This window comes from Eubalaena glacialis, chromosome 3 (genome assembly GCF_028564815.1).
Source record: "Eubalaena glacialis isolate mEubGla1 chromosome 3, mEubGla1.1.hap2.+ XY, whole genome shotgun sequence".
Lineage (NCBI taxonomy): Eukaryota > Metazoa > Chordata > Mammalia > Artiodactyla > Balaenidae > Eubalaena > Eubalaena glacialis.
Genome location: NC_083718.1, coordinates 109,686,380 through 109,712,332, shown reverse-complemented (window position 1 = coordinate 109,712,332; position 25,953 = coordinate 109,686,380). Strand labels below are relative to the sequence as shown.

At 34.9% G+C, this 25,953-nt stretch overlaps 1 protein-coding gene across 4 annotated transcripts in view; it reads left to right on the top strand.

Moving 5' to 3' along the window:
* Nucleotides 1-353: 353 nt before the first annotated feature.
* Nucleotides 354-25,953, top strand: part of PTBP2 (polypyrimidine tract binding protein 2) — an 81,498-nt gene continuing 55,898 nt past the window's right edge. For all 4 annotated transcript variants that reach the window (XM_061183836.1, XM_061183835.1, XM_061183834.1 and 1 more), the window contains exons 1-3: nucleotides 354-412; nucleotides 2,087-2,117; nucleotides 23,142-23,217. In XM_061183836.1, the coding sequence (XP_061039819.1) occupies nucleotides 405-412; nucleotides 2,087-2,117; nucleotides 23,142-23,217 (115 nt within the window). In that variant the 5' untranslated portion in view covers nucleotides 354-404. The remainder of the gene's footprint in view (nucleotides 413-2,086; nucleotides 2,118-23,141; nucleotides 23,218-25,953) is intronic.

The window sequence follows — 25,953 nt, the reverse complement described above, 5'->3', positions numbered from 1 at the left end:
TGTGGAGGGTTGGGCGGTGTCCCACCCACAGCGCCCTAGGAGGGCAACAGGGACTTCGGAGAGGAACGTACAAAAGAAACCGAGCACGCCACGCTGCAGAGCAGCACGCCCCGGCCCAGAGCGCGGAAGGCGGAGGGCGGAGGGCCTCATGCGCGCGGCAGCGCGTAGGAGGCGACGGCGGCGGCGCCCACTCCCCCTCTTCCTCGCGCCCCGCCGCTCGCCGCCCGCAGCCGGGCGCCGGCGCGCTCGGCTCTTTCCGCCGCCGCCGCTGCCGCGCGCTGCCCCGTGCGCTCCGGCACCTTCGGCAATTTCCGTCGGGCCCTGGCCGCCATTTTCTCTCCGCTTGTGTGTCTCGCCGGCTGCGTGGCTCGGTTCTTGTGAGCGAAGCTTTGTCCGGTTCGGCAATGGACGGGTAGGTAACGAGGCCGGCGAGGAGGTGTGCGAGAGGGGAGTGGGGCCCGCCTTCGGGCCGGTCCGGGGTCGGGCCGAAACCCCCCGGCGGTCCCTCCCCAGGGCTGGGCTGCCGTTACCCAACCCCCGCCCCATCGCACACACCCCTCCTTGGGCTTCCCCCTGGCGGGCTCTGGTCGAGAAAACGGGAAGAAAGCGGGCTCGTGGACACGGCAGGCGTTGGGGAGACGGCGGGGCGACGATCCCGGAGAGGCAGCGGGCCCCGGCGGGGCGGCGGGGGATGGGCTCTGGGGGTCCCAGAACGTCTCGCCCTGCCCTGCCCCCTCTAGGAGCCATTTCGATCCGTAACCTGGGACCTGGACCGCGGGCGAGCGGCTCGGCTGGGAGCGAGGCCTGCGTGGGAAGCTCCCCGCGGAGAGGAGAGAGCCCCCCCCATCTAGCCCCCCCCTCACCTAGGCCCCCCCCCCCCAGCCGTCCCAAGCCTCCCCGGTTTCGGCCGGCCCGCCCCGCCCCGGCTGGGGGAGATGCCGGTGGCGGGAGCTCCGGGGAAGGCTGAGTGGGAGCCGCGGGGGAAGGGGGGGTGGGGAGGCGTGCGGCGGCGGGAGGAAGGGGGAGGGCAGATGTCACACTCCTTTGTTTTCACTGGAGTCCGCTAGTGGGGGCGGGAGGCTGAAAAAACGCCTTTCTTCTGTGTGGCCTAAGATCATTCCAAGCTTGGCAGAAGGGCCCAGCAATTAAATCATCTCAAAAACGAAGTGTTTGTGGTCGACATCAGTCACATGGGCAAAGGCCAAGAGCCATGGCAGAAACAAGAGTAGATAGTAAACACAGGGCCCTCTTTTCAGCTACTTTGACCAGTTTCTGGAAAAACAAAAACAACTCCAAAAAGCCAGAACCGTGCTGCATCTTTGAGGCTGGCGATAGAGTGCTGAGTGAGGTGAGGCAAGGGCTTCGGGAAATGATACGGACCAGGGTCTCCCTGCCACTTAACGCTCCACATCTGAAAAGACGATTTAATAATTTAACTCATTGTTAGAAAGGAGGCACCCTTTAGGGCGAAAATATAGCCGTATTCAGCCCGTTTGGGGGCATAGGAAAACAGTATCACTTAAAAAATACGTTTATTGGAATCATTGACAGTATTTGAAGGGTCAGAAGTAAAATGTGAGTTTATTTTAAGCATCTGGAGTTCGGTATTTTGTGAAGAAACTAAGTGCAGGTCACATAAAAGTTAACAGATTAACAAAATTTGAATCTTCCTAGAGGTTCTCTGGAGATTATTTTCCAGATGAAACAAATCCAGAGAAGTTCACTCTTTCCCCCAGATCAATATGGAAATAGATGGCAAAACTTGCCCTGGAATTCATGTTTCCTGTTTCTATCAAGATTACTAAAGAGTTAAGTTTTAAATTACTAATCAAAGGGTAAAGGGGCATTATAGGCTTTGGGGTTTGCTATTTGAAGTGTTAAAAAATACCAAAAGTGTGGTGAGTTTCGTCACACCTTTGAAAGTCATTTCTAGAAAGCCAAGTTGATGATGTGCCACTGACCATCTTTGTTTTCTGTCTGCATTGTAAGTGGAAAATTCATGAATGATGAACTACCCTAAAAAGTTTCAGTCAGACAATGACCATTTGAAGAACAAGAGGTTGAAACTTGTTTTTTTTCGTTACAGAATTGTCACTGAAGTTGCAGTTGGCGTGAAGGTAGGAAAAAAGTTTAAAACTAATGAAAACTGGATTCCTCAATCAACTGAGTATATTATCATCATTAGTGGAAACTTTGTTGGCTTTTGAAAACTATAATACAGCTTACAGAATTCAAGTGTAAAGTGTTTTGTTGAATTTTTAAAGTTGGTTTATATAAATAGTTTTAACCTAAATAGACAACAACCATAAATTTTTTTAGAAAGGCAGTCTGTGAGAATAACATTTTAAAATAGTTATGAATGGTGTTCAACGAATTAAAGCTTTCAGACATGGCTTCTTGTGAATAGAAAATAACCCAATTTTCTGAGAGGAAATGATGGTTTTAAATGGACAGATACGTGATTTGACCTAAATCATATAATTTTAGTAATCTAATATTTTTTCCGCTCTGCTTTTGTCTTACGAAGACTAAAATATTTTCGCCAATAATAAGCCTCATTAGAAATCAGTTACTCTGATCTTTAAAGAGAAAAGAAACTTGTTTAGGCAGTTAGCTTCAAATTTGAGTCAGAAGTTATAAAGCTGGTTTGTGTGTCTGTTAAAGAAAGATAGACCTTATAGTAGAGATTGTTTGGAATCTTTCCTCACTCACTATGGCCAGGAAAACTACTCATACTTTAAACCTTAGTTCTAGTGCTTAGGCCTTTCATTTCCTTGAATCCTTGCATATTTTAACATCTTGATGTATTATAAATTTTTGTTTGTAAGCCTTTCTGCCCTGTTAGGGCATGGTTCTTGTCTTAAATATTCAATTTTCCAAGCCTGACACAACATCTTCCAAGCCTAGTACTAAGATACTTGTTGGATGCAATGACATTTCCCCCCTTCAAGTGTGGGTAGTCTTGAAAAGCTGTGTGCTTAGTCCAGTTAATGCTGACTGTTGCAGATAATTTTTGGAATTCTTAAAATTTCATCCATAACAGTGTGATATTATTCAGAATGCTTTTGGAGATATTTTGTGTTTTGCTTATTTTCTGTCCTCTGTATCTAGTAAACTAAGTACTTGTCCATGCTTTAATATTTAGGCTTGTCAAGTTCATATTATGTAGATTGGGGGAGAAATGATGAGCTCTTTGTGGGAAGGTGTATTTATTTTTATTTGGCAATGCTGTTTTCTAAGTTGAGAGTGCAAAATGTAGATATAGTTGCTATCCAAAAAGCCTCTGGAAGTGAATTTTTTAAAAGAATAAATGATTCAAGTCTGAGTTGTCAACTGTTATTGGATAAGGAGAAAAGGAACTCACAGAACCCCGAACAAGCAGAGAGAAATGAGGATGCCTGGAAGAGGATGTACAGATTTGGTTTATTGGCAGTTTTCTGTATTAGTAGTTTGAAGAGAAAACATTAGAAAATGATATAAAAGTAATTGCTAGCCAATTTTTTTGTCCAGTGTTTAATATAAAAGTTTTGATAACTAAAGTTATGTTTTAAATAATTTTCTAGGATAATGGTTAAGAATTTTTGCTTTGGCGTCAGACTTAGGTACAAGTAATTAAGCTTTTATGAAATTAAAAAAAGAAAAAAGTAATGTGAACGGTTAAAAAAAAATTTTAAGTGCAAAGTATTTCTCTCTGATATCCAGTCCTGTTTCTTAGGTGTAGATAATTATTTTAACATTTTTTTTGGTGCATTTTTTCCTGAAATTATTAGTTTATATATTAGCACACATATAAACATCCTTGTTTAGCGACACATATGGATTCATGCCGTGTGTACTGGTCCATATCTTGTCTTTAAAAAAAGCTTTATTGAGATACAATTTGACGTAAACTGCATATATTTAAGGTATACTAGTGTTTTGACATGTATACACCTATGAAGCTATCACCACAATCAAGATAATAAACCCCAGAGGTATCATTTTGCCCTTCTGTAATCTCTCCCATCTGCCTTTCTTTCCCCAAGCAACCACTGATCTGCTTTCTGTCACTATAGATGAGTTTGCAATTTTTAGAATTTTAAACAAATAGTCATACAGTATGTACCTTCTTTTTGCCTGGATTATTCCACTCAGCATAATTATTTTGGGATTTCACCCATGTTGTATATCAATAGTTCACTTCTTTTTATTGCTTTGTAGTATTGCATTGTATGGATATACAGCAATTTGTTTATCCACTCAACTCTTGATGGACATTTGGATTGTTTCCAGTTTTGGGCTATAATAAGTAAAGCTGTGAACATTCCTGTGCAGGTCTTTTTGTGAATGTATGCTTTCATTTCTCTTGGGGAAATACCTATGATTGGAATGGCTAGATCATATGGTTAGGCATATGTTTAACTTTTTAAGAAACTGCAAACTATTTTCCAAAGTGGTTACACTATTTTACATTGCCACCAGCAGGGTATGAGATACCCAGTCCATCTACATCCTCTCCAGTGCCTGTTGTCTGTTTTTCTTGATTATAGAGATTCTAGTGGATGTGAAGTCGTAATCTCTTTGTGGTTTTCATTTGCATTTCTCTAATGTCTTTGGTGCTGAACATTTTTTCATGGGCTTTTTGCAAGCTGTGTATCATCTTTGGTACAGTGTCTTTTTAAATCTCTTGTCCACTTTTTTTTTTTTTTTTTTTTTACTCAAAGGTCATTTCCGTAATTTATTTATGTTGAAAAATCTCAAAGGAAAACACCTTAAATAACTCTAAAACAAATAAGTTTCATTTCCTACTTACTTTTTCTTTTTTTTTTTTTTTAAACATCTTTATTGAAGTATAATTGCTTTACAATGGTGTGTTAGCCCCTGCTCTACAACAAAGTGAATCAGCTATACATACACATATGTTCCCATATCTCTTCCCTCTTGCATCTCCCTCCCTCCCACCCTCCCCATCCCACCCCTCTAGGTGGTCACAAAGCACCAAGCCGATCTCCCTGTGCTATGCGGCTGCCTCCCACCAGCTATCTATTTTACATTTGGTAGTGTATATATGTCCATGACACTCTCTCACCCTGTCACATCTCACCCCTCCCCCTCCCCATATCCCCAAGTCCACTCTCTAGTAGGTCTGTGTCTTTATTCCCATCTTGCCACTAGGTTCTAAATGACCTTTTTTTTTTCTCTTAGATTCCATATATATGTGTTAGCATACTGTATTTGTTTTTCTCTTTCTGACTTACTTCACTCCGTATGACAGACTCTAACTCCATCCACCTCATTACAAACACCTCCATTTCATTTCTTTTTATGGCTGAGTAATATTCCATTGTATATATGTGCCACATCTTCTTTATCCATTCATCCGATGATGGACACCTAGGTTGCTTCCATGTCCTGGCTATTGTAAACAGAGCTGCAATGAATATTTTGGTACATGACTCTTTCTGAATTATGGTTTTCTCAGGGTATATGCCCAGTAGTGGGATTGCTGGGTCATATGGTAGTTCTATTTTTAGTTTTTTAAGGAACCTCCATACTGTTCTCCATAGTGGCTGTATCAATTTACATTCCCACCAACAGTGCAAGAGTGTTCCCTTTTCTCCACACCCTCTCCAGCATGTATTGTTTCTAGATTTTTTGATGATGGCCATTCTGACCGGTGTGAGATGATACCTCATTGTAGTTTTGATTTGCATTTCTCTAATGATTAATGATGTTGAGCATTCTTTCATGTGTCTGTTGGCAATCTGTATATCTTCTTTGGAGAAATGTCTATTTAGGTCTTCTGCCCATTTTTGGATTGGGTTGTTTGTTTTTTTGTTATTGAGCTGCATGAGCTGCTTGTAAATCTTGGAGATTAATCCTTTGTCAGTTGCTTTATTTGCAAATATTTTCTCCCATTCTGAGGGTTGTCTTTTGGTCTTGTTTATGGTTTCCTTTGCTGTGCAAAAGCTTTTAAGTTTCATTAGGTCCCATTTGTTTATTTGTGTTTTTATTTCCATTTCTCTAGGACCTGGGTCAAAAAGGATCTTGCTGTGATTTATGTCATAGAGTGTTCTTGTCCACTTTTTAAATTGATTTATTTCTTTGAGTTTTGAGAAGTCTACATTTCTGGTTACAAGTTCTTTATCAGGTATATGGTTTAAAATATTTTCTGCCACTTGTGTTTTCATTCTCTCAACAGTGTTTTGAAGAGCAGTAGTGCAGCAGTTTTTAATTCTGATGAACTTCAGTTTACCAGATGTTCTGTGGTGGTTTTTTTTTTTTTTCTTGGTTTGGTGTGGCTCATGCTTTTGGTCATATCTAAGCCATCTTCGTGTAACCCAAGGTCACGATGATTTTCTCCTCTGTTTTCTAATAGAAGTTTTATAGTTTTTAGTTTTGCATTTAAGTCTTTTTGAGTTAATTTTTTTTAATATGGTGCAATGTATGAATCAAGGTTTTTTGGGTTTCGATACGGACATTCAATTTTTCTAGCAACATTCGTTGAAAAGACTTTTTTTCATTGAAGTGGCTTTGCACCTGTGTCAAAAATCAATTATGTATGTACGTATGATTCTATTTCTGTACTGTATTCTTGTACATTGACCCATTTTTGTCTACCTAGTAGCCAAAAATGTGCTGTCTTAATTACTGTAGTTTTATATTAAATCTTGAAATCAGGTAGAACTTTGTTCTTTTTCAAAGTTGTTTTGGCTCTTCTGGGTCCTTAACATTTTCCTATGAGTCAGTTTCTACAAAAAGGCCTGCTGGGATTTAATTGAAATTAACTTGAATCAGTAGAGCAATTTGGGGAAAATTAACATCTTAATGTTGAGTTTTCTCATCCATGAACACAATTTATCTTTCCATTTACTTAGGTCTTTCATTTTTTTCAGCAGTGTTTTAGTCTTCGCTGTATAGATTTTGTATTTTTTTGGTCAGATTTATCCTTATTTTGTGTTTTTTGGTGCTATTTTAAGTAATATTTTAAAATATCAAGTGTCCATTTGTTATTAATATATAGAAATACAGATTATTTATGCCCATTGCTCTTGTATTCAGCACCTTTGCCAAACTCATTTATTAGATCGAACAGCTATTTGGTAGATGCCGTCAGATTTTATATATACACTGTTCATCATATTTTTTGTCTGGATGCCTTTTGTTTTTCTTGCCTATGGCATCTAGTACAATATTTAAATGATGAGAGCAGGTCTTCTTACTTTTTTCCTGATAATAGGGTAAATACCCTAAATGATATATTTTTTTCTTAAGTGTTTGGTACAGTTCACTAGTGAAGCTGTGTGGGCCTGGTGTTTTCTTTGTGGGAAGGTTTTAAACTACACATTCAATTTATTGAATAAATATAGGACTATTCACATTATTTATTCTGGAGTGAGCTTTGGTAATTTTGTTTTCATAGAATTAGTCTGTTTTCATCAAAGTTGCTGAACTTATTTGCATAGGGTTGTTTGTTGTATCACATTTTTATATTTTTAGTATCTGTAGAATCTATAGTGATGTTGCCTCTCTCATTCCTGGTACTGATAATTAGTGTCTTCTCTTTTCCCTATCAGTCTGGCTAAAGATTTATTGATTTTATTAATATAAAACAGAAATCAGCTTTTGGTTGCATTAAGTTTTCTCTTTCCCATTTTATTGATTTCTGCTGTTTTAATGTTTTTCTGCTTTGTATTTAGTTTGCTGTCTTCTTAACATTGAAGTTGATGTAGTTGACATATCTTTTCTAATACAGAGAAGTTTAATATAGTGTATTTTCATACAAATGTTGCTTCCATGGCATCCCTCAAATTTTGACATTTATACTTCTTTTCATTCAGTTCAAAATACATTCCAATATGTTTTTTTATTTCTTTGACCCATGGGTTATTGAGAAGTATGTTATTTGATTTCCAAGTATTTGGAATTTTCCATGTATTTTTCTGTTATTCTAATTTAATTCCATTGTGCTTAGAGAACATATTTTGTAAGACTTGAATCTTTGTAATTATTTTATTGTTTTATGGTTCAAATATATATCCTGTTAGTTTTAAGTGCATTTGATAGGGATGTGCGTTCTGTTAATTGTTGGGTGATGTGTTCTATACATGTCAGTTAGGTCATGTTTATTGGTAGTGTTGCTCAAGTGATCTGCCTTTCCTGACTTTTTATTGTTCTGTCACTTATTGAGAAAACGGTATTGAAATCTCCGATATTGTGTATTTGTTTGTTTTTTCTTGCAGTTCTCCCAGTTTTTGCTTTATGTTTTTGAAGTTATAATTAGTACATAAACGTTCAGGATTACTATGTCCTCTTGATTCATTGATCCCTTTATTATTATGCAGTGACCTTTTTTATCCCCAGTAATCTTCTTTGCTTTAAAATTTAAAATTTTTAAAAATTTCTTTGCTGTCTTTTTTTTAAATTTCTTTGCTTTACTTTTTGTGATATTAATACAGCCGTCTTGGCTTTCTGTTGAGTACAGTTTACATGGTATATCTTTTTCCATTATTTTACTTCCAGACTATTTGTATCCTTAGATTTCAAAGTGTATTTCTTGTAGAGAGCATAAAATAGAGACTTGATTTTTAAATCCTGTCTTACACCCTCTTCTTTTGGTTGTTGAGACCCTTCACATTCAATGTTGTTATATTAATATGGTTAGTTTTAAAAGTACCACTTTGTTGTTTGTTTTCCATTTGTTTCTTGTGTTCTTTGTTCCCTTTTTTTTTCCTGCTTTCTTTTGGATTGAGTAATTTTTTTAATTCCATTTTATCTCTTTAGCTGATTAGCTTATAGCTGTTTTGTTATGTTGATAGCTGTTTTAGGATTTATGGCATACATCTTTAATTTATGACAGTCTTAACTCAAGTAGTATTTATGCTACTTTACATATACTATGTGAATACTTCTCCTCCTTTGGCTTGTGTACTATTATAACATTTTATTTCTATGTGTTATAAATTCTATATGGCATTCTTTTTATTTGTTTAAACAGCCATTTATCTTTTTAAAAGATTTAAACAACAAGAAAAATAATCTTCTACTTTACCCTTAACATAGTTATGCACATGCATTGAATACTCAGGGCGGATTCTCTGCAGATTTCCAGAGTTCTCTCCGTGCAACTGTCTTTGGAACTCTGCCATACAAACTCTAGTTGCTTTGGTCTCCTTGAATTCTTACCTCTTTCTTAACTCTCAGGGAGTTTTCCAAGTTCGACCTGGTTTCCTTATCTGAGCTGTGCCTTGACCTGGACTTTTTCTCAAGTGAGTAAGCTGGGACGATCATGGCCTTACCCCATGGTTGTTTTCTGACTCTCGGGGATCATTGTTCATCATTGTCTGATGTCCAGTGGTCTTGAAAAACATTGTTCTATGTATTATGTGTGATTTTCTTTTTCTTCTATTTTTTTTCTCAGTTGGGCAAACTGACCCATGTTATACCTTCTTGGCCAAAAGTAAAAGTTCACTCTTTTTAAAAAAAAATTACATAATATCTCTGCAGTAATAGGTTTATCTTATTCTTTGTTCTATGGATGCACCACAGTGTAGTTGCTTGACATACCACAATTTAGTTCTACATTGATGAACATTTTGGTTTGATTCCCTTTGCAGTTAAAAACTGAGCATACTACAAATAGAAGTAAAAATGCAGCGTCAAATGAAATTTACAGTTAAAAAGTTTGTTAAAACCACAATGCCACAAGTTTCCTTACTCATTTGTTTTCTACAGTTGTGTATGGGAGTGCCTGTTTTTCTACACCCTTACCAATCCTGGGTTTTAATAAAAATTTAGAATACTAGCTAATTTCACGGTAAAAAAAAGTTTTGTAATTTGTATTTTGAAATGGGTGAGATTTTTAAAATTTGGCTTTCTGTTTCTGTGAACTGCCTCTTTGTATATGTGATCTATTTCAATGATTATCTTTTTTGTTATAACTATATAAAAAGAAAATTGATTCATATGCATCATAGGTACTTTTTCTTACAGTTTATTACTTTTTTACCTCATGCAGTTGTGGGCATCTAGGTGTGTTTGAATTGTGAAGTAGTATAATTTAATTTTTTTGTCTCTTTGATACTTAAACATTTTTAATTTCAGTTTCTTTAAAATTGAGATTATAAGTTCTGAAGATTAAAAGTGATTATGCATAAAAAGTATTTTCCATGAATTAGGTACTTTGTTAATGTTAACCAATTTATACTACATAAAGAATATCCAATTTTTATAGCTTTAGGGTATGTTGAAATTTCATTTTTCTTTATCCTTATAAATGTGCTGTAGACCTACTCAGTTCTCAGTGATTTTAGACTCCTTCCTATTTGGTCAGGTCACTGAGACTGTACAACAAGAAAGGAAATTTGTGAATTTTTAACATGAAGTTTGTTGCATTTGTTTAAAATGTTTTTTTATGTTCTTTGTAATTTGTTTCAGAGGCTTCATTTCTGTACTCTTAACCATTTTGCCTTTGAAATCCTTGCAGAATAATGGGCCCAAGTAGTTAGCTTTTTTCAAGTTAAATTTCAGTAGAATTTTGAAAGCACTTGTTGTAAATTGCTGAATGCACAGTTTTAAGTTGTGATATGGCTATTTTATTCATCATCATTGGCTTTCCTAGACAATTACAGTAAAATAGTGCTAAAGAAAACTTTTTTGGTAATAGTTGAACATAACTGATTTATAACAGGTTAACAAAAACTGTGTTGTTTGGGTTTTTAGATTTTGAGTTTTCTTAAAACGTTACATAATGCTTGCTAGGATATTTGTATTAGAATTTCAAATTAGAGACATTAGTGTGTCTACTAAATGACAGCCCTGTGTTAAAGACTGGTGATTCAAAGACATTAAGAATAGAATATATGCGTCTTGAGGGCAGGGACCTTTTTTGTTTTATTGTTTCTGTGTCATCAGTAGTGCCTGTTAAATAGTACATACTCAGTATATATTTAATGACTATTGAAGGGTCTCTGGCTTCAACATGCTCATAATCTCATGAGCCACTTATCAGTAAAAAGGTAAATATTAATTTTATTGCACAACATTCTTCCTTTTTGCTGGAGATCCAAAAGAGCTGTATCTTCTAGAACCTCACCTAGAAGAAATAAATGTACAACGTTTAAGCAAATGCTCTATGGCTACGTTAGGGAAGATTGGTTGGTAGAATCAGAGTAGATTTCATGAAATCAGATTGTGACCTGTATATTGTAAATGTTTGGGAGCAGAAGTGAGCAGTATATGTTGAGGGGAAGACATGGCCAAAGTTTTGTCAATAGGCTTGCACAAATTCATAGCCATTGAACAATTTAGCTGAATGATATGGATTTTACAGCAAAGGATTTGTGTAATATATGGGAGGGGGAGAAAAAATAGAATGGCCGATAGGTTGGAGAAAATTTCAAGTATTTCATGTGGTAGGTAGTGTTCCATATATTTGTAAGCTTCCATACATGAAAGTAGCTCATTATTCTGCTATCTTTAGAATGTGGGGACTGAGCTGCAAAATAGTTGGCTTTGGTACTGTATGGAGCACCATGAATTAGAATATAGTTGTTAACTATTCTAATTTCTTAACTTGGACCATTTGTGTTCCTAAACTGTAATAGCTTTCTCAATTTAGTTTCAGACATACTTCATTAAGGGTTAAGGTGGTTAGGTAATATTTTTCCTTTAAAAGTAATAAAATATAACAGTTATGAAAGGTATGTGTTTTTGAGCAATGATTCGTCTCATAACTGTTGTGGTGAATTTTAAACATTAAAAAAAGACACAGTAGTATCATGAAGCGTTATTTATATGTCACTCAGTCCCAACAATCATCAACGAACAACCCATTGCTAAAACTTAGGATATCCACACTCTACTTTTCTCCTCCTGTATTATTTTGAGAAAAATTCCAGGTTATTTGTTTCATCCATAAATGTTTTGGTGTGTCTCTTTAAAAGATAGGGTCAGTCCTCCCTATCTTTCTGTTTTAAAGAAATACAATCACAGTACTGTTAGTGCACCAGCCCCCCAAAAAAATAGCAACAATTGCTTAATGTTCTCAAGTGCCAGATTTGTGTTAAGATTTCTGTTTGTCTCATGAAAGTCATAATATTTTTACAGAGTTCATTTTTCGTGGTGGGGAGGGATCAGGATCAAATAAGATCAACACATTCAATAAATTGACATGCCTTTTAAATTTCTTTCAATTTACAAATTCTCCTTTTGTCACTGTGAGGTTTTTCGTAATTACATTTTATTTTTGAAGAAAACTGGTTGTTGGTCTTACAGAGTTGTCCATAGTTTGCATATACTGATTGTATTCTGATGTTGTAATTATTATGTTGTCCATTATGTCAATTGGTAGATGGATCTACAGACTATCAGGTTCTCTTTCTGTTTTTAGTAATATTTTATAAGTGGTGATATGTTTTTCCATTAGAAGATATATGATACCTGATTTTTTTTTGCATATGTCTGTGATGTTTTTTCCAAGAATATTCTTTGTAATAACTTTTTCTTCAATTTGTTTATGCTCAGCATAGTTTGCTCAATAAACATTTGTCAGTACTCTTAAAGGATACGTACAAAGAAGTATATCTTGAAAGTCCAATTAGATTTTCTATAGTAGAAATATAATATTAAAATTGAACATAAATTGGCATTACTGATGGTGGACAAGAAATTTTTTTTCAATGAAGGGCTTGTCAGATTAAAAGCACGTGATTTAGAATTAACAGACTAGAGTTGGCCTCTAACATTGAACAAGGTAACCTCTGAGTTTCAGTTTTACAACTTTTAAAATGGGTTTAACAGGACCTACCTCATAAGTTATGTTGAAGATTGAATAATATGTAAAAGATTTAGCACAGAATGGCAGTAAGTGTTCAAATGATGGTGATGGTTGGTATTGTAGTTCTTTAATCTGTAAATCCTATTTAGAAGGAGCACTTTATTAGAAGTCAACTTTGAAGTTTTTATTTTTTGTCACTGATTTCTAGGAGTTTTTATATATTGTGGGTACTAAAGCTTTGTTAGTTATATATGGTACAGATAAATTCCTTCCTGTCTGTGGCTTGTTTTTTTTTTTTGCATTGATGAGTAGAATAGGAAATTTTAACATTAAATTTACGTTTTGATTTTAAGAAATCTTAAATTTAAGGTTTTATACTATATAGTCTTCTGGATTTTATTTTGAAAATTTTTAAATTTTGATTTTCACATTTAGGGCCTCAGCTTACCTGTAATTTAATTTTTGTGTAGTGTGTGGTAAATGGCTAACAAATCTGGTACAAACTCAGTTGAATGGTTCATGTTTTTCCTACTGATCTGCAGTGTTAGTTGTCAGGTTTCCATATATGTGTGAAACTTTCCCTGGGCTATCTCTTCTGTTTTATTGTCTATTACTGTCTTACTACCCAAATGTCTTTAATGTGGCATCACAGTAAGTCTTGGAATCTTGGAGAGTGAATTTTGCAACTTCAAAATTGTCTTGGCATTTTCTTCACTGTATATATATTTTTAAGATCAGGTGGCTAAGTTCCATGAAGACTTTTCAGGTTTTGATTATACTTGTACTAAATTTATAAGTTAATTGGAGAGTATTGTATTTGTGTTATCAAAAAAATAAGATGGCAAAGTTGGAGAGAACAGTGATATTTCTTTGAAGAATTTTCCCCTTGTCCATACTGTTTTGTTTAATTATAAAAGACATGCTTAATGCAGAAACTTAATGCTTCAGGCAGAAAGGAAAATAAATTAAATCACTGATAATTTTACCAAAGCTAATCAGCACTGTATGTACTTCCCATCTTTTTCCCTACATGTTAGAAGGATTTTTAAAAGCTTATGTGTAGGCATGAGGAAAGAGAGATGCTTCTTTGACAGTTTGATTTCTTCCAAAGTTATTGATTTATTCAGTACTTTTCTATTTCTCAGAATTTTATAGCATTTTAAAATTTTCTCTTTTTTTATTTTCATTAACATTACACATTCATATTTTATTCTTTTTCTTTATTTTTCTTATCAGAGACCTTATTTTACTGGTCTTTTCAAAGTACCAACTTTTGTTAATTTTTTTGGTTTGTTTCATGATTCACTAATCTTTGTTTTTGTCTTTTTCTGCCCACACTAGATCTGTTTTACTGTATTATTATTTTTTGTCCACTTTAAATTACATCACTAACATGTTTATTTTCTTGTTTAAAAATGCATTCAAGATGAAGAAAGATCAATTGATAGTTTGGGCAGAAAGCTTTGACTTTGAGAGTTCCCTTTTTTCTTTTTCTTTTTTTAAGATTGAGGTATAATTGATGTAAAAACATTGTGTTATTTTCAGGTGTACAACATGGTTTGATGTATGTATATATTGCAAAATGATTACCAGAGTAAGTTTAGTTAATATCCATCACCACACATAGTTAAGTTATTTTCCTTGTGATGGGAATTTCTAAGATTTATTCTCTACAACTTTCAAATATACAGTATTGTTAACTATATTAGCATGCAGTACATTATACCGTCAGGAGTCATTTATGTCATAACTCCAAGTTTGTACCTTTTGACCACCACCTTCACTAATTCCTACCCCCCCTCGGTCCCCCCCCAAAAAGGCCTGACTGTGCTTCTGTATACCACTGTTCTCTGTATCTGTGAGTTCAGTGTTTTGGGTTTTTGTTTGTTTTTTTAAGAATTTACATATAAATTAGATTATATGGTGTTTGTCTTTCTCTGACTTGTTTCACTTAGCCTAATGACCTCATTTGCATGTTGTTGGCAAATGGTAGGATTTTCTTTTGTTTATAGCTGAATAGTATTTCATTGTATAGATTAACCACATTTTTTTCATGCGTTGATGGAGACCTAGGTTGCTTCCATGTCTTGACTTGTAAATAGTGCTACAATGAATACAGGGTGCAGATATCTTTTATAGATAGTGATTTTATTTCTTTCGGGGAAATACTCAGGTGGTATTGTTGGATCATACAGTTGTACTTTCTAAAATTTTTTGAGGAACCTCCATACTGTTTTCCTTAGTGGGTACACCAATTTACATTCCCATCATCAGTGCACAAGTCTTCCTTTTTCTCCACATCCTCGACAGTGCTTGTTATTTCTTATCTTTTTGACAATATCCATTCTAACAGGTGTGAGGTGATATCTCATTGTGGTTTTGATTGGCATTTCCCTGATGATGAGTGATGTTGAGCACCTTTTCATGTTCCTGTTGTTCGTTTGTGTGTCTTTGGAAGAATGTCTGTTTGTGTCTTCTGCTCATTCTTTAATCATACTGTTCATCTTTTCTGAGTAGTATGAGTTCTTTATTTTTGATACTAATTTTCTATATATGATTTGTAAATATTTTCTCCCATTCAGTAGGTTGCCTTTTCATCTTGTTGATGGGTTCCTTCACTCTACAGAAGCTAAAAGTTTGGTATAGTCCAAATTTATTTTTGCTTTTGTTGTCTTTGCTTTTGGTGTCAAAGCCAAAAAGTCATTGCTAAGACTGATGCCAAGGGGCTTAGTTATACTAAATCCTTAGTTTGATAAGGATTGCATCGAATCTGTAGATTGTTTTGGGTAGTGTGGACATTTTAACAGTATTCTTCCAGTCCATGAGCATGGAATATCTTTCCACTTATTTGTGTCTTCTTCAATGTGTTTCATCAACGTGTTATATCTTTTTCACTTTTTTAAGCTTTGTGAAAGCTTCAAGGTATACAAAAGTAGGGTGAATGGTATAATAATATATTTCTTTTGTCTTCCTGTGGGAGAATATTAAAGCAAATCTTAGTGATTATTTTATATCATTCCTAAATACTTCAATGTGTATTTCTAATAGATAATAATCTCTTAAAGATGACATTTATATCATCACACCTAATAAAATTTTAAACAAGTTTTTCCTTTTTTATTGAAGTATAGTTGACATACAATATTATGTTAGTTTCAGGTGTATAACATAATGATTCAAAATTTACATACATTGCAGATTGATCACCATAACTATCTGTCACTGTAAAAAAATTATAATATTATTAATTATATTCCCCAAGCTGTATATTACATCCCACTAACTTATTTTATAACTGGAAGTTTGTATCACTTAATCCCCTTCACTTATTTTGCCCAATCCCACCCCATCACTAAAATAATTTCTTAATATCATCTAATGTCTAACAGTAGTCAAAATTTCCCAGTCACTTTAAAGAAGTCTTTTATATTTTCTTTTTGAATGAGGGATCAAGGAAAGTCAACATGTTGATTTGGTTCTTTTAAGTCTATTTATAAGTCAGTTTTCCTTCTCCCTCCCTCTTTCTTGATTTTCTTTGTTAGAGAAACTGGGTCATCTGTACAATTTTCAGAAAAATATAATTTTGCTGATTATACCTCCATGTTGTCATTTTGTGTGTTTCTCATGTCTTGTATTTCCTGTGTGCTTGTAGTTAGATGAGGCTTGATCAGCTTCAGGTTTAATTTTTAGCAAGAATATTTTATAAATGTACTCTGTAATTTCTAATGTATCACACCAGGAGGAACATGTCTAGTTACCTCTTTGTGATGTTTTATCAGTAGGTTCAGTACTGACATTTATCAGTAGGTTCAGGTGTCCTCAGCTTGATGCATCCAGTATAGAGTGCTCTATCATCCTTTCACCTAGTGGGCTTTAGTAGCTAATAATTGAGTAATTTCATTGGGTATTGCAAAAATGGTGATTTTTTTTTTCTCTTGCATATATTTTAAAATATTTTTCTGTTAGGAAGATGTTTTTTCATCAAATACTTGGTCATACTGAAACGCCCTTATTTAAAAAAAGCAGGGTAGATTTTCAGTTAAAAAATCTTTCCTCATGAGCTGGTAACTCCAGTAACTCCAATGTAATGTGAGTTCTTTAGCGTTGATGTTAGGTCGTTGTGAAGGCAAGGATTTTTATGTTTATTTCAGTCTTATTGCAATGATCATTCCTTTAAAAATGTTTAAATATTCTTATCTTGGGCCAGCAGCAGCTCATAATACTGGTAATTTTGATACTTAACCTAAAGTATCATTTTTTCCTCCAAAACTTCAATTAGCTATTTCTTTAAAAAGAATGGTCCTTTGGTGAGACCTGGTCCTTAGAGACCACAGTAATGTGGGTGCAAAGGTGCCAGTTGCTTTTAGGTTGTTATTGTTTCAAGATTTTTTCAATTCACAAAGCTAACAAAATTTTTTTGAGACATATATTTGAACTCATTTATTTCCAATTTGTATGTAATTTTACAATTTTTCCTCTTCCACTTTTTTGTTTGTATCTGTTGTATGTTGTAATCTCTTGCTTGCTAATGTTAACATAATTGCATATATTACTAGTTTCTTTAAAAAGCAACATCTGTGTTAACATTAACATTGTAATACAGTTTTAAGATGTTTGCAGTTATTTTTGTCCTTAAAGTGTATTTCGCAAAGAATGTATAGTATAATCACAGAATTTTAAAATCTATTGAGATAATTCTGTGTGCAGTTCTACGACCGAGTTAATAGTTAGGTTTTTTTGTTACATTTTGGTTTTCATTTTTAGGGAATTTTTTTCATGTTGAATAAATAAAAGTCAAAACTGCAAAACAAGCTACATTCATAGATGTCTAGTCTTTCATTTCTGTCCACTCTGCTTTTTCTATCCCCTTATAGGTATCTATTTTCACTAGTTTTTGGTTTATTTTTTTATTTAATAGAAGTAAGTGTGAATTTCTTTTTACGTGCTCGCTCCCACCACCTTAGAGCAAAGATAGCACAGAATACACAGGGTTTAATATCTTACCTTTTTTACTTAATGAGAAATACACTCTGGAAATCATTCCGTGGCTATATATGGAAAATCTTCTCATTTCTTTATACCACTGTATAGAAAGTATGCAAGTACCTCAGTTCCCCGTAGCCATAGTGTAGTATATTGTCAAATGCTTGGGGTTTTGCCAGTCTGAGAGGTGAAATGGCATCTAAATCTAGTATTAATTTGAATTTGTTTTTACTGTGAGCAAGATGAAACAACTTTTCTGTTTAAGGATAATTTCCATTTCGTGTGTGCTGAAAACTAATCTTATCTCTTGCCTATTTTTTTATGAGTAACTGGTCTTTCTAAATTTTCATAGGAATTTGTATTTGAAGTTTAGATCTCTCTTTGGCTCAGGTTTTTAGGAACAGTTTCAAAATTTTATCTGAATAAATTATAATTGGATTTTGTTCTATTTTTCTTTTCTCTCATTTTCATTAAAATGTTTATTGTGTTTGACCAGATATTATGATCTGTACGATTTCTTCTTTATGGAACTTATTGAGGTATTCATTACATAGTATGTGATCCACTTTTGTGACTTACATACTCATATATAAACATAAAAATACTTTCTTCTGAAAAATGTAAAAGTCTTATCTGTTGCGTTTGTCTCTAATTCATCAGAAAAAAATTTAATTCATTTATTGTACGAGGTGGGGATCCAATTTCATTTTTTTTTACTCTTATACAGATAGCCAGTTAAAATATGCAATGTCATTTTTTTTTCACATTACAGATGTATATATATTAGGGTAAAGGTTAAGCCACTATAACAAAATGGAAATGCAGAACATAGTGGTGTAAATAACCTTGAAGCTGATTTTTCATAAGTGAAAGTCCTGCAGTTGTAAGAAAATGGTATCAGTATGCTCCATGAGGTTATTCACTGGGCTAAGTTTTTTTCATCTGGTTGCTTCAGTTTTTCCCTGAGCTTTTATTCTTGTTTGCATGACCTAATGATACATAATTATGCTTTTTTTTGTTTTCCTTACCTAATTCTCATCCAAAGTTTGTCTATTCTGTTGTCTTGTTTTCAAAAAATCAAATTTTGGTTTTATTGATCCTCTTCAGTGTGTCATTATATGTATTTTATATTTTTATTGGTTGTATGAGTTTGTGCTTTCACAGCTTTTAGCAGGTAGGTAGCACTCAGTCCACCTCCTTTGTAGCACCTTTGTGTTCGTGGAGGCCAGAAATACATGAGTGAGAACCTTTCTTTCTCTCTGAGAATCTAATTTTCCTCAGGAACTTGATATTCACATCCTTGTTGCATGTCTCTGTCATGGTTCTCTCTTCTCCAGAGGAGAAAGTTGTTGGGCTAGCCTCAGTCCTGAAACGTGTCAGAGCCCAAGGACTGTGATAAGATGTTATCTCTGTTTTTCAAATGAGGAAGTTAAGGTTTAGAACAGGTAAGTAATTTACCAGTGACATAGTAGGTGGAAGCTGAACTACAGAATCTTTTTTCTTAATGCCGTATGGCATAGTTGTCATAGAAACAAAACTAGGTTAATTCATCACATCAATCGACTAAAGAAGAAAAATCATATGATCATATCACTAGATAAGGAAAAAACATTTGACAGAATTCAGCACCCATTCATGATAAAAATTCTCACTAAACTGGAACAGAGGGGAACTTCCTCAACTTGACAAAGAACATCTACCAAAAAACCCTACAGCTAACGTCATATTAATGGTGAGAAACTCAACACTTTCTCATGAAGATCAAGTACAAGGTAAGGATGTACCTTCTCACCACTTCTTTTCAACATCCTCCTGGAATCCCTTGCTGATGCAGTAAGACAAGAAAAGGAAATTAAAGGTATACAGTTTGAGAAGGAAGGTATAAAACTTGTTTGCAGATGACATGATAGTCTATGTACAACATCCAAAAGAATTGACTAAAAATTTCATGGAACTGATAAGTAGTTATTGCAGGATTGCAGGGTACAAGGTTAATATATTAATAGGAAAGTCAATGGTTTTCCTGTATACCAGTGGTGAGCAAGTGCAATTTGAAATTTAAAACAAAATACAGTTTACATTAGCACCCCCAAAATTGAAAATCTTATGTATAAATCTAACAAAATATATATAAGATCTACATGAGAAAATTACAAAACTTTGATAAATGAAACCAAAGAACCAAATAAGTGTGGATAGATATTCCACGTTCATGGATAGGAAGACTCAGTATTGTCAAGATGTCAGTTCTTCTGAAATTGATATATAGATTCAGTGCAATCCCAATCAAAATGCCAGCAAGTAGTTATATGGATGTCAACAAACTGATTCTGAAATTTATATGGAGAAGCAAAAGACCCAGATAGCCAACAGTATTGAAGGAGAATAGCAAAGCTGGAGGACTGATGCTACTCAACTTCAAGATTTAGTATGAAGCTACAGTGTGGTTTTGGTGAACGAACAGACAGGTTGATCAGTGAAACAGAATAGAGAGCCCAGAATAGAGCCCCCCCCCCAATAAATATAGTCAACTTATTTTTGACAAAGGAGCAAAGGTAGTCTCTCCAACAAGTGCTACTGGAACAGCTGAACATACATGTACAGAAGAATGAATTGAGACACAGATACTACACTTTTCACAAAAATTAAGTCAAAATGGATCATAGACCTAAACATAAAATGCAGAACTATAAAACTCTTAGAAGATAAGGTAAGAGAAGATCTAGATGAGTTGGGTATAAAGATGTATTTTTAGGTACCACACCAAAGACATAATCCATGAAAAAAATAATTGATAAGCTGGACTTTTGCAAAAGATACATGTGATAAAGGGCTGTTATCCAAAATATGCAAAAAACTTTTAAACTGAGCAATAAGAAAACAACCCGATTAGGAAATAGACCAGAGAACTTAACAGACATCTCACCAAAGACGATATACAGATGGCAAATAAGCATATGAAAAGACGCTTCACATCATATGTCATTAAGGAAATGCAAACTGAAATAACAGTGAGATACTGGTACACTGTCAGAATAGCCAAAGTCTGGAACACTGGAAACCATAAATGCTGGCACGGATGTGGAGTGTCAGGAATTCTCATACATTCCTGGTGGGAATGCAAAATTATATAGTCACTTTGGAAAACAGTTTGGCTGTTCTTACAAAACTGACCATACTCGTACCGTACGATCCAGCAACTCCTTGGTATTTATCCAAAGGAGTTGAAAACTTACGTATACACAGAAACCTGCACGTGGATCTTAATAGCAGCTTTATTCATAATAGCCAAAACATGGAAGCAACCAAGATGTCCTTCAGTAGGTGAATGGATTAATAAACTGTGGTACGTCCCAACAATGGGGTATTTATCAGCAGTAAAACAAAATGAGTTATCAAGCCATGAAAAGGCATGAGGGGTACATGGTACCATAAATGCAAATTACTAAATGAAAGAAGCCAATTGAGAATGGTACATACTATGTGATTCCAGCTATATTCTGAAAAAGGCAAAACTGAGGAGACAACAAAAAGATCAGGGGTTGGGAGGAGTTTGGATGAATAGGCAGAGCACAGAGGATTTTTAAGGTAGTGAAGATACTGTGTATGATGTTATAATGACGGATATGTCATTACACATTTGTCCAAACCCTTAGGTATTAAAATGTACAGTATTAAACCCTTAGGTAAACTGAACTTTGGGTGATTATGATGTGTCAAAATAGGTTCATCCTTGGTGATAAATGTACCAGTCTGGTGGAGGATGTTGATAATGGGGGAGGCTATGCATCTTTGGTGGCAGGGGGTATATGGGAAATCTGTTCCTTCTTCTCAATTTTATTTTAAACCTAAAACTGTTTGAAAAAATTTAAAAAACCTAGGAAACATTTTTGTTGTTGATAGTGAACCAGTAATGGATGTCAGCAGTTCTTAAACTTCAGCATGCATCAGAAGCATCTGGAAGGCTTGTTAAAACTCAGGTTGAAGTAGGAAACATTTTTATTGTTGATAGTGAACCAATAATGGATGTCAGTAGTTCTTAAACTTCAGCATGCTTCAGAAGCATCTGAAAGGCTTGTTAAAACTCAGGTTGTTGGATCCTGTCTCCATTGTTCTGTTCAGTACGTCTAGGATGGATCTGAGAACATATGTTGCTAAGGAAATTTCCAGGTCTAATGCTGCTCTAGGGACCACACTTTAAGGATCTCTAAAGTATTTAATTTTGTATATCATATCATGTCCTTATTAAACAATGCCATGTTGAATCTTCCATACTTTGATTAAAAAATTAAATATGATGTAAATATGGTATTAATGTGACTTGATACTATGTTTTTATTTTCCTCATGCTTGTATTTCTGTGAACTTGATGCTAACAAGTAGAAAGTTTTTAAAAAAGGGGATGACATATAAATATTTGTTCATCACTGTGATACTTATTATAATACAGCTTATTAAAGTATGAGTTTAACATAAATTTTATGGTTAATTTGGATTGTTTTGGACTTTCTAAATTGCTTTGGTAAATTATCTCCTTTGTACATTTTTTTCCACTTTGGTGGTTGCATTCAACTTTGTCCTGATTGTCTAAATCAGCTAGTGTTGATTTAGTTATTTTAAATATTAGTTACCCATGTATGTAAGTATACACATACTTAAAATATGCAAAACAGTTGACTTAGTTATTTTAAATATTAGTCTGGTCACACATACTTTTGAATGTACACACATTTTAAAAATAGTTGAAACAACATTGGTTTGAACAACTGTGCAGTTCTGAGAACATACGATTTATAACCTTTTCTTTAAAGGATTTAAAGACATGATTCAATCTCTTTATATTGGCAGAAGGAAATTTCTCATTCCATAGATTTTTGCCTTTGTTTACAGTGTTCTAGCCATTGGAATATATACCTAATTGTTTAATTTTAATGATTATGAAAATGAATTGTCCAGCTCATGTAAATGAGTTGTCCAGCTCACCAGTGTGAAGTTCTCATTTTCTAAAGACCTGAGTTATCTGGATGAGTAAAGGGCTGTGAGGCTGAAGGATTCACAGAGTGTCTGTGAGAAAGTCCAGCTGCTGTGGCATTAGTTTGTTTATTTAAAAAAATGATGTAGTTCTCCAAGGCTTCTGATGATGAAACCTAATCAGTTTTCCTATTTATTGTCTGTTGGACTTGGGTGAATGGAAGGAAGGAAACACTGTTGGCTTTGTGGGATAGGAGAGTGGAGTTAACTTATTATTTTAGGAATTAAATTTTTTATTCCCAGTAGTGTAACACCTGACATTTGTTTTTCAGTGACACTGTTTGAAAAGTTACCAGATAAGTGACAGACTTTCAGATTAATATTTTTAAATGTAAAGGGGTCTTATGCTAATTTGTTCTTGTTTTAACAGAGAGGATCTGACGAACTACTCTCAGGCAGTGTTCTCAGTAGTCCAAACTCTAACATGAGCAGCATGGTGGTTACAGGTAAGTGTTAACTCTCTTAACAGTCTCATTATTTGACATTTTACAGAGCAGAATGTTAAAAGTTTAGTGTGTTTTACCAGAATAGCCTTTATTTTTAAATACTCTGTGTTGAAACAGTTTAGAGAAATTTTACTATAGTATGTATGTGTCAAGTGCAAAAACCTGAAGTGGGTGATTTGTGGGCAAGTAACTAAATCTGATTGCTTTTTTTTTTTAAATCACAAAAATGTAACCTTTTTTTCTTTCATGTTACAAGTTCCCTCACTCTCACTCCTTTTGTACTTTTGTGCTTAGCTTTTATTGTGTCATAAAATATTTTTATTTTAAGTATTTCTTCTCTATCCCACAAATCCTAAAGCCCAAACTGTAAAAAAAAAAAAAAAAAAAATACCATAAGATTCAGTTGCATAGCTGTTTTTTTTAATGTGCTTTAAATCTTTTTTCTGTGTGGTAACAGTATTTTTAACTCTTTGGATTGGTTTCCTTTATTTAGTTGGAAATTTAAAATGATTTATGTAATCTTCATAGTTAGGGTGTTTAAGCTTTATATGTTTGAAACATTACTGTTGGTTGTTTGTAATGTCTGTCTATAAATAAATATAGACTAATTTTTAGAGCTTAGTTTTGTGGCCAGTGGAGCAAATTTGAATCTGATGATGACTGAATTAGTTTGCCTTATATCCTACATTTTATATTATTACCTAAAGCCAAAGTTTCTTTTTTCTAAACCCTTTTCTGAATTACTTGTTTGAGGAATGATATTGGGCAATATAAAGATTGTAAAAGAATGGAAGCATTTTGATTTCCTTCAGGTAGCCATGCTTGTGTATATGTACACCTCAGTGCGCATGTACACATCCCTGACAATTAAGTAAAAATTATAATGAAGTATTTTTTTTTTTTTTTTTTTTTTTTTGCGAGGGCTTTCTCTAGTTGTGGCAAGTGGGGGCCACTCTTCATTACAGTGCGTGGGCCTCTCACTATCGCGGCCTCTCTTGTTGCGGAGCACAGGCTCCAGACGTGCAGGCTCAGTAGTTGTGGCTCACGGGCCTAGTTCCTCCACGGCATGTGGGATCTTCCCAGACCAGGGCTCGAACCCGTGTCCCCTGCATTGGCAGGCAGACTCTCAACCACTGCGCCACCAGGGAAGCCCTGAAGTATTTTTCAAATATAGTTATAATGATGTTAAGATGAATTTTTCTGCACATCATCATTACTGAGTTTTCCATGTCATGATTACAAAGCAAAATCACTAGGCCATGATTTTGATAGTCAAGGTACCATGTACAAATAATTGAACAAACAGACTCAAATGTCTGTATCTCTGCTTTGCCAGTTTCATGTTTTTTGAAGTAGTACATTTAATGATTGATAATGGAAATGTTTTTTAAATTAATATGTAGGGCTATGACAGAGTACTGGTAGCAGCCTTTCCTTCTTTCCATCTTTCCCCAAAATCAAAAACTACAAAACTGAATAAAATATATGGGACAACTGTTGTCTGGAATTGATGAGTAAATAGTACAAGATAATGAAACCTGAGATAAGGGAAACATATGAAGTGAGTCTCCTGAATACTTTGGCTTTTCTGCTTTGGGGTACCCTACTGTTGTAGCATATGGAGGTGGAGCTGAAGTAAAGCATGGAGGTCTCACTGTGCTGAAGAGACTAAGATTGGAATTCAAAGCTGCTGAGACATTTGGGATTTATGGAGAAGGATCCTGAAAAAGGAACTTGTCCAGGGGTTTGGGCCTAGGCTGGAGGGCAGAATTTGGTGTGGGGATTCTTACTTAATTCAGAATTTTGAATAATGGCTGGGCTGTATATGTGCAGGCTGAGACTCTCCTGGTCTATCAGAAATGACCAACTGTGGGTCAGAGCTAGAATGGTGATTCCATAGGTTGTGCAGTGCTCTGAGACATTGGAGTTCTGGGTAGTTAGAATACGTATGTCTTGCAGATTACTTCAGACATTCTGTTTAGACTGCAAAAAACTCAGGCCTTAAGAGAAAGGATCATACACTATAGTAAGTGACAGCCGCAAGACTAAGTTAAGAAACTCTGATAGTCCAGCCTGACAAGACATGAAGGAGTCACCAGTAATTGAATTGCCTGCCTAAATAAAACAGTATGCCCTAAGGAAGACAACATGATTCAGTCTTCCCACAACTATCATCTACAATATCCTGCATACCATCAAATTTTACGAATCTTGTGAAGAAGCATTCAATGAGAATAGACCTCAAAATGACCTTGATATTGGAATTAGCAGACAAGGACTATAAATATTTTTAAAGCTATAAAAGAAAATAATGAACATGGAAGAATATGTTGAGAAAAGAACTATAAAGAAAGCATATAGAAATGCTCTAATTGAAAAATACAAAATTTGGAATGAAAAATTTACTGGTTGAGACTAACAGCAGTTTGAAGACAACTGAAAAAAGGTTAATGAACTTGAATACAGATTGATAGAAATTACTCAGTCTTCCAGAGAGAGTAAAAGTATATCTTTGGGGCGATCAAGCAGTCTAACATACGTGTAATTGCAGTTTCAGAGAGGGAGTAAAGAGAATGGTACCAAATATTTATGTAATTGAAGCAGTAATAGTTGAAAACTTCTAAAATTTGAAGAAAACTGTCAGGTAGGATAAGTAAAAAGAAACATACCAAGGCACACAATAATCAAAATATTGAAAACTAATAATAAAGAGAAAATCTTATAAGCAAGCAAGAA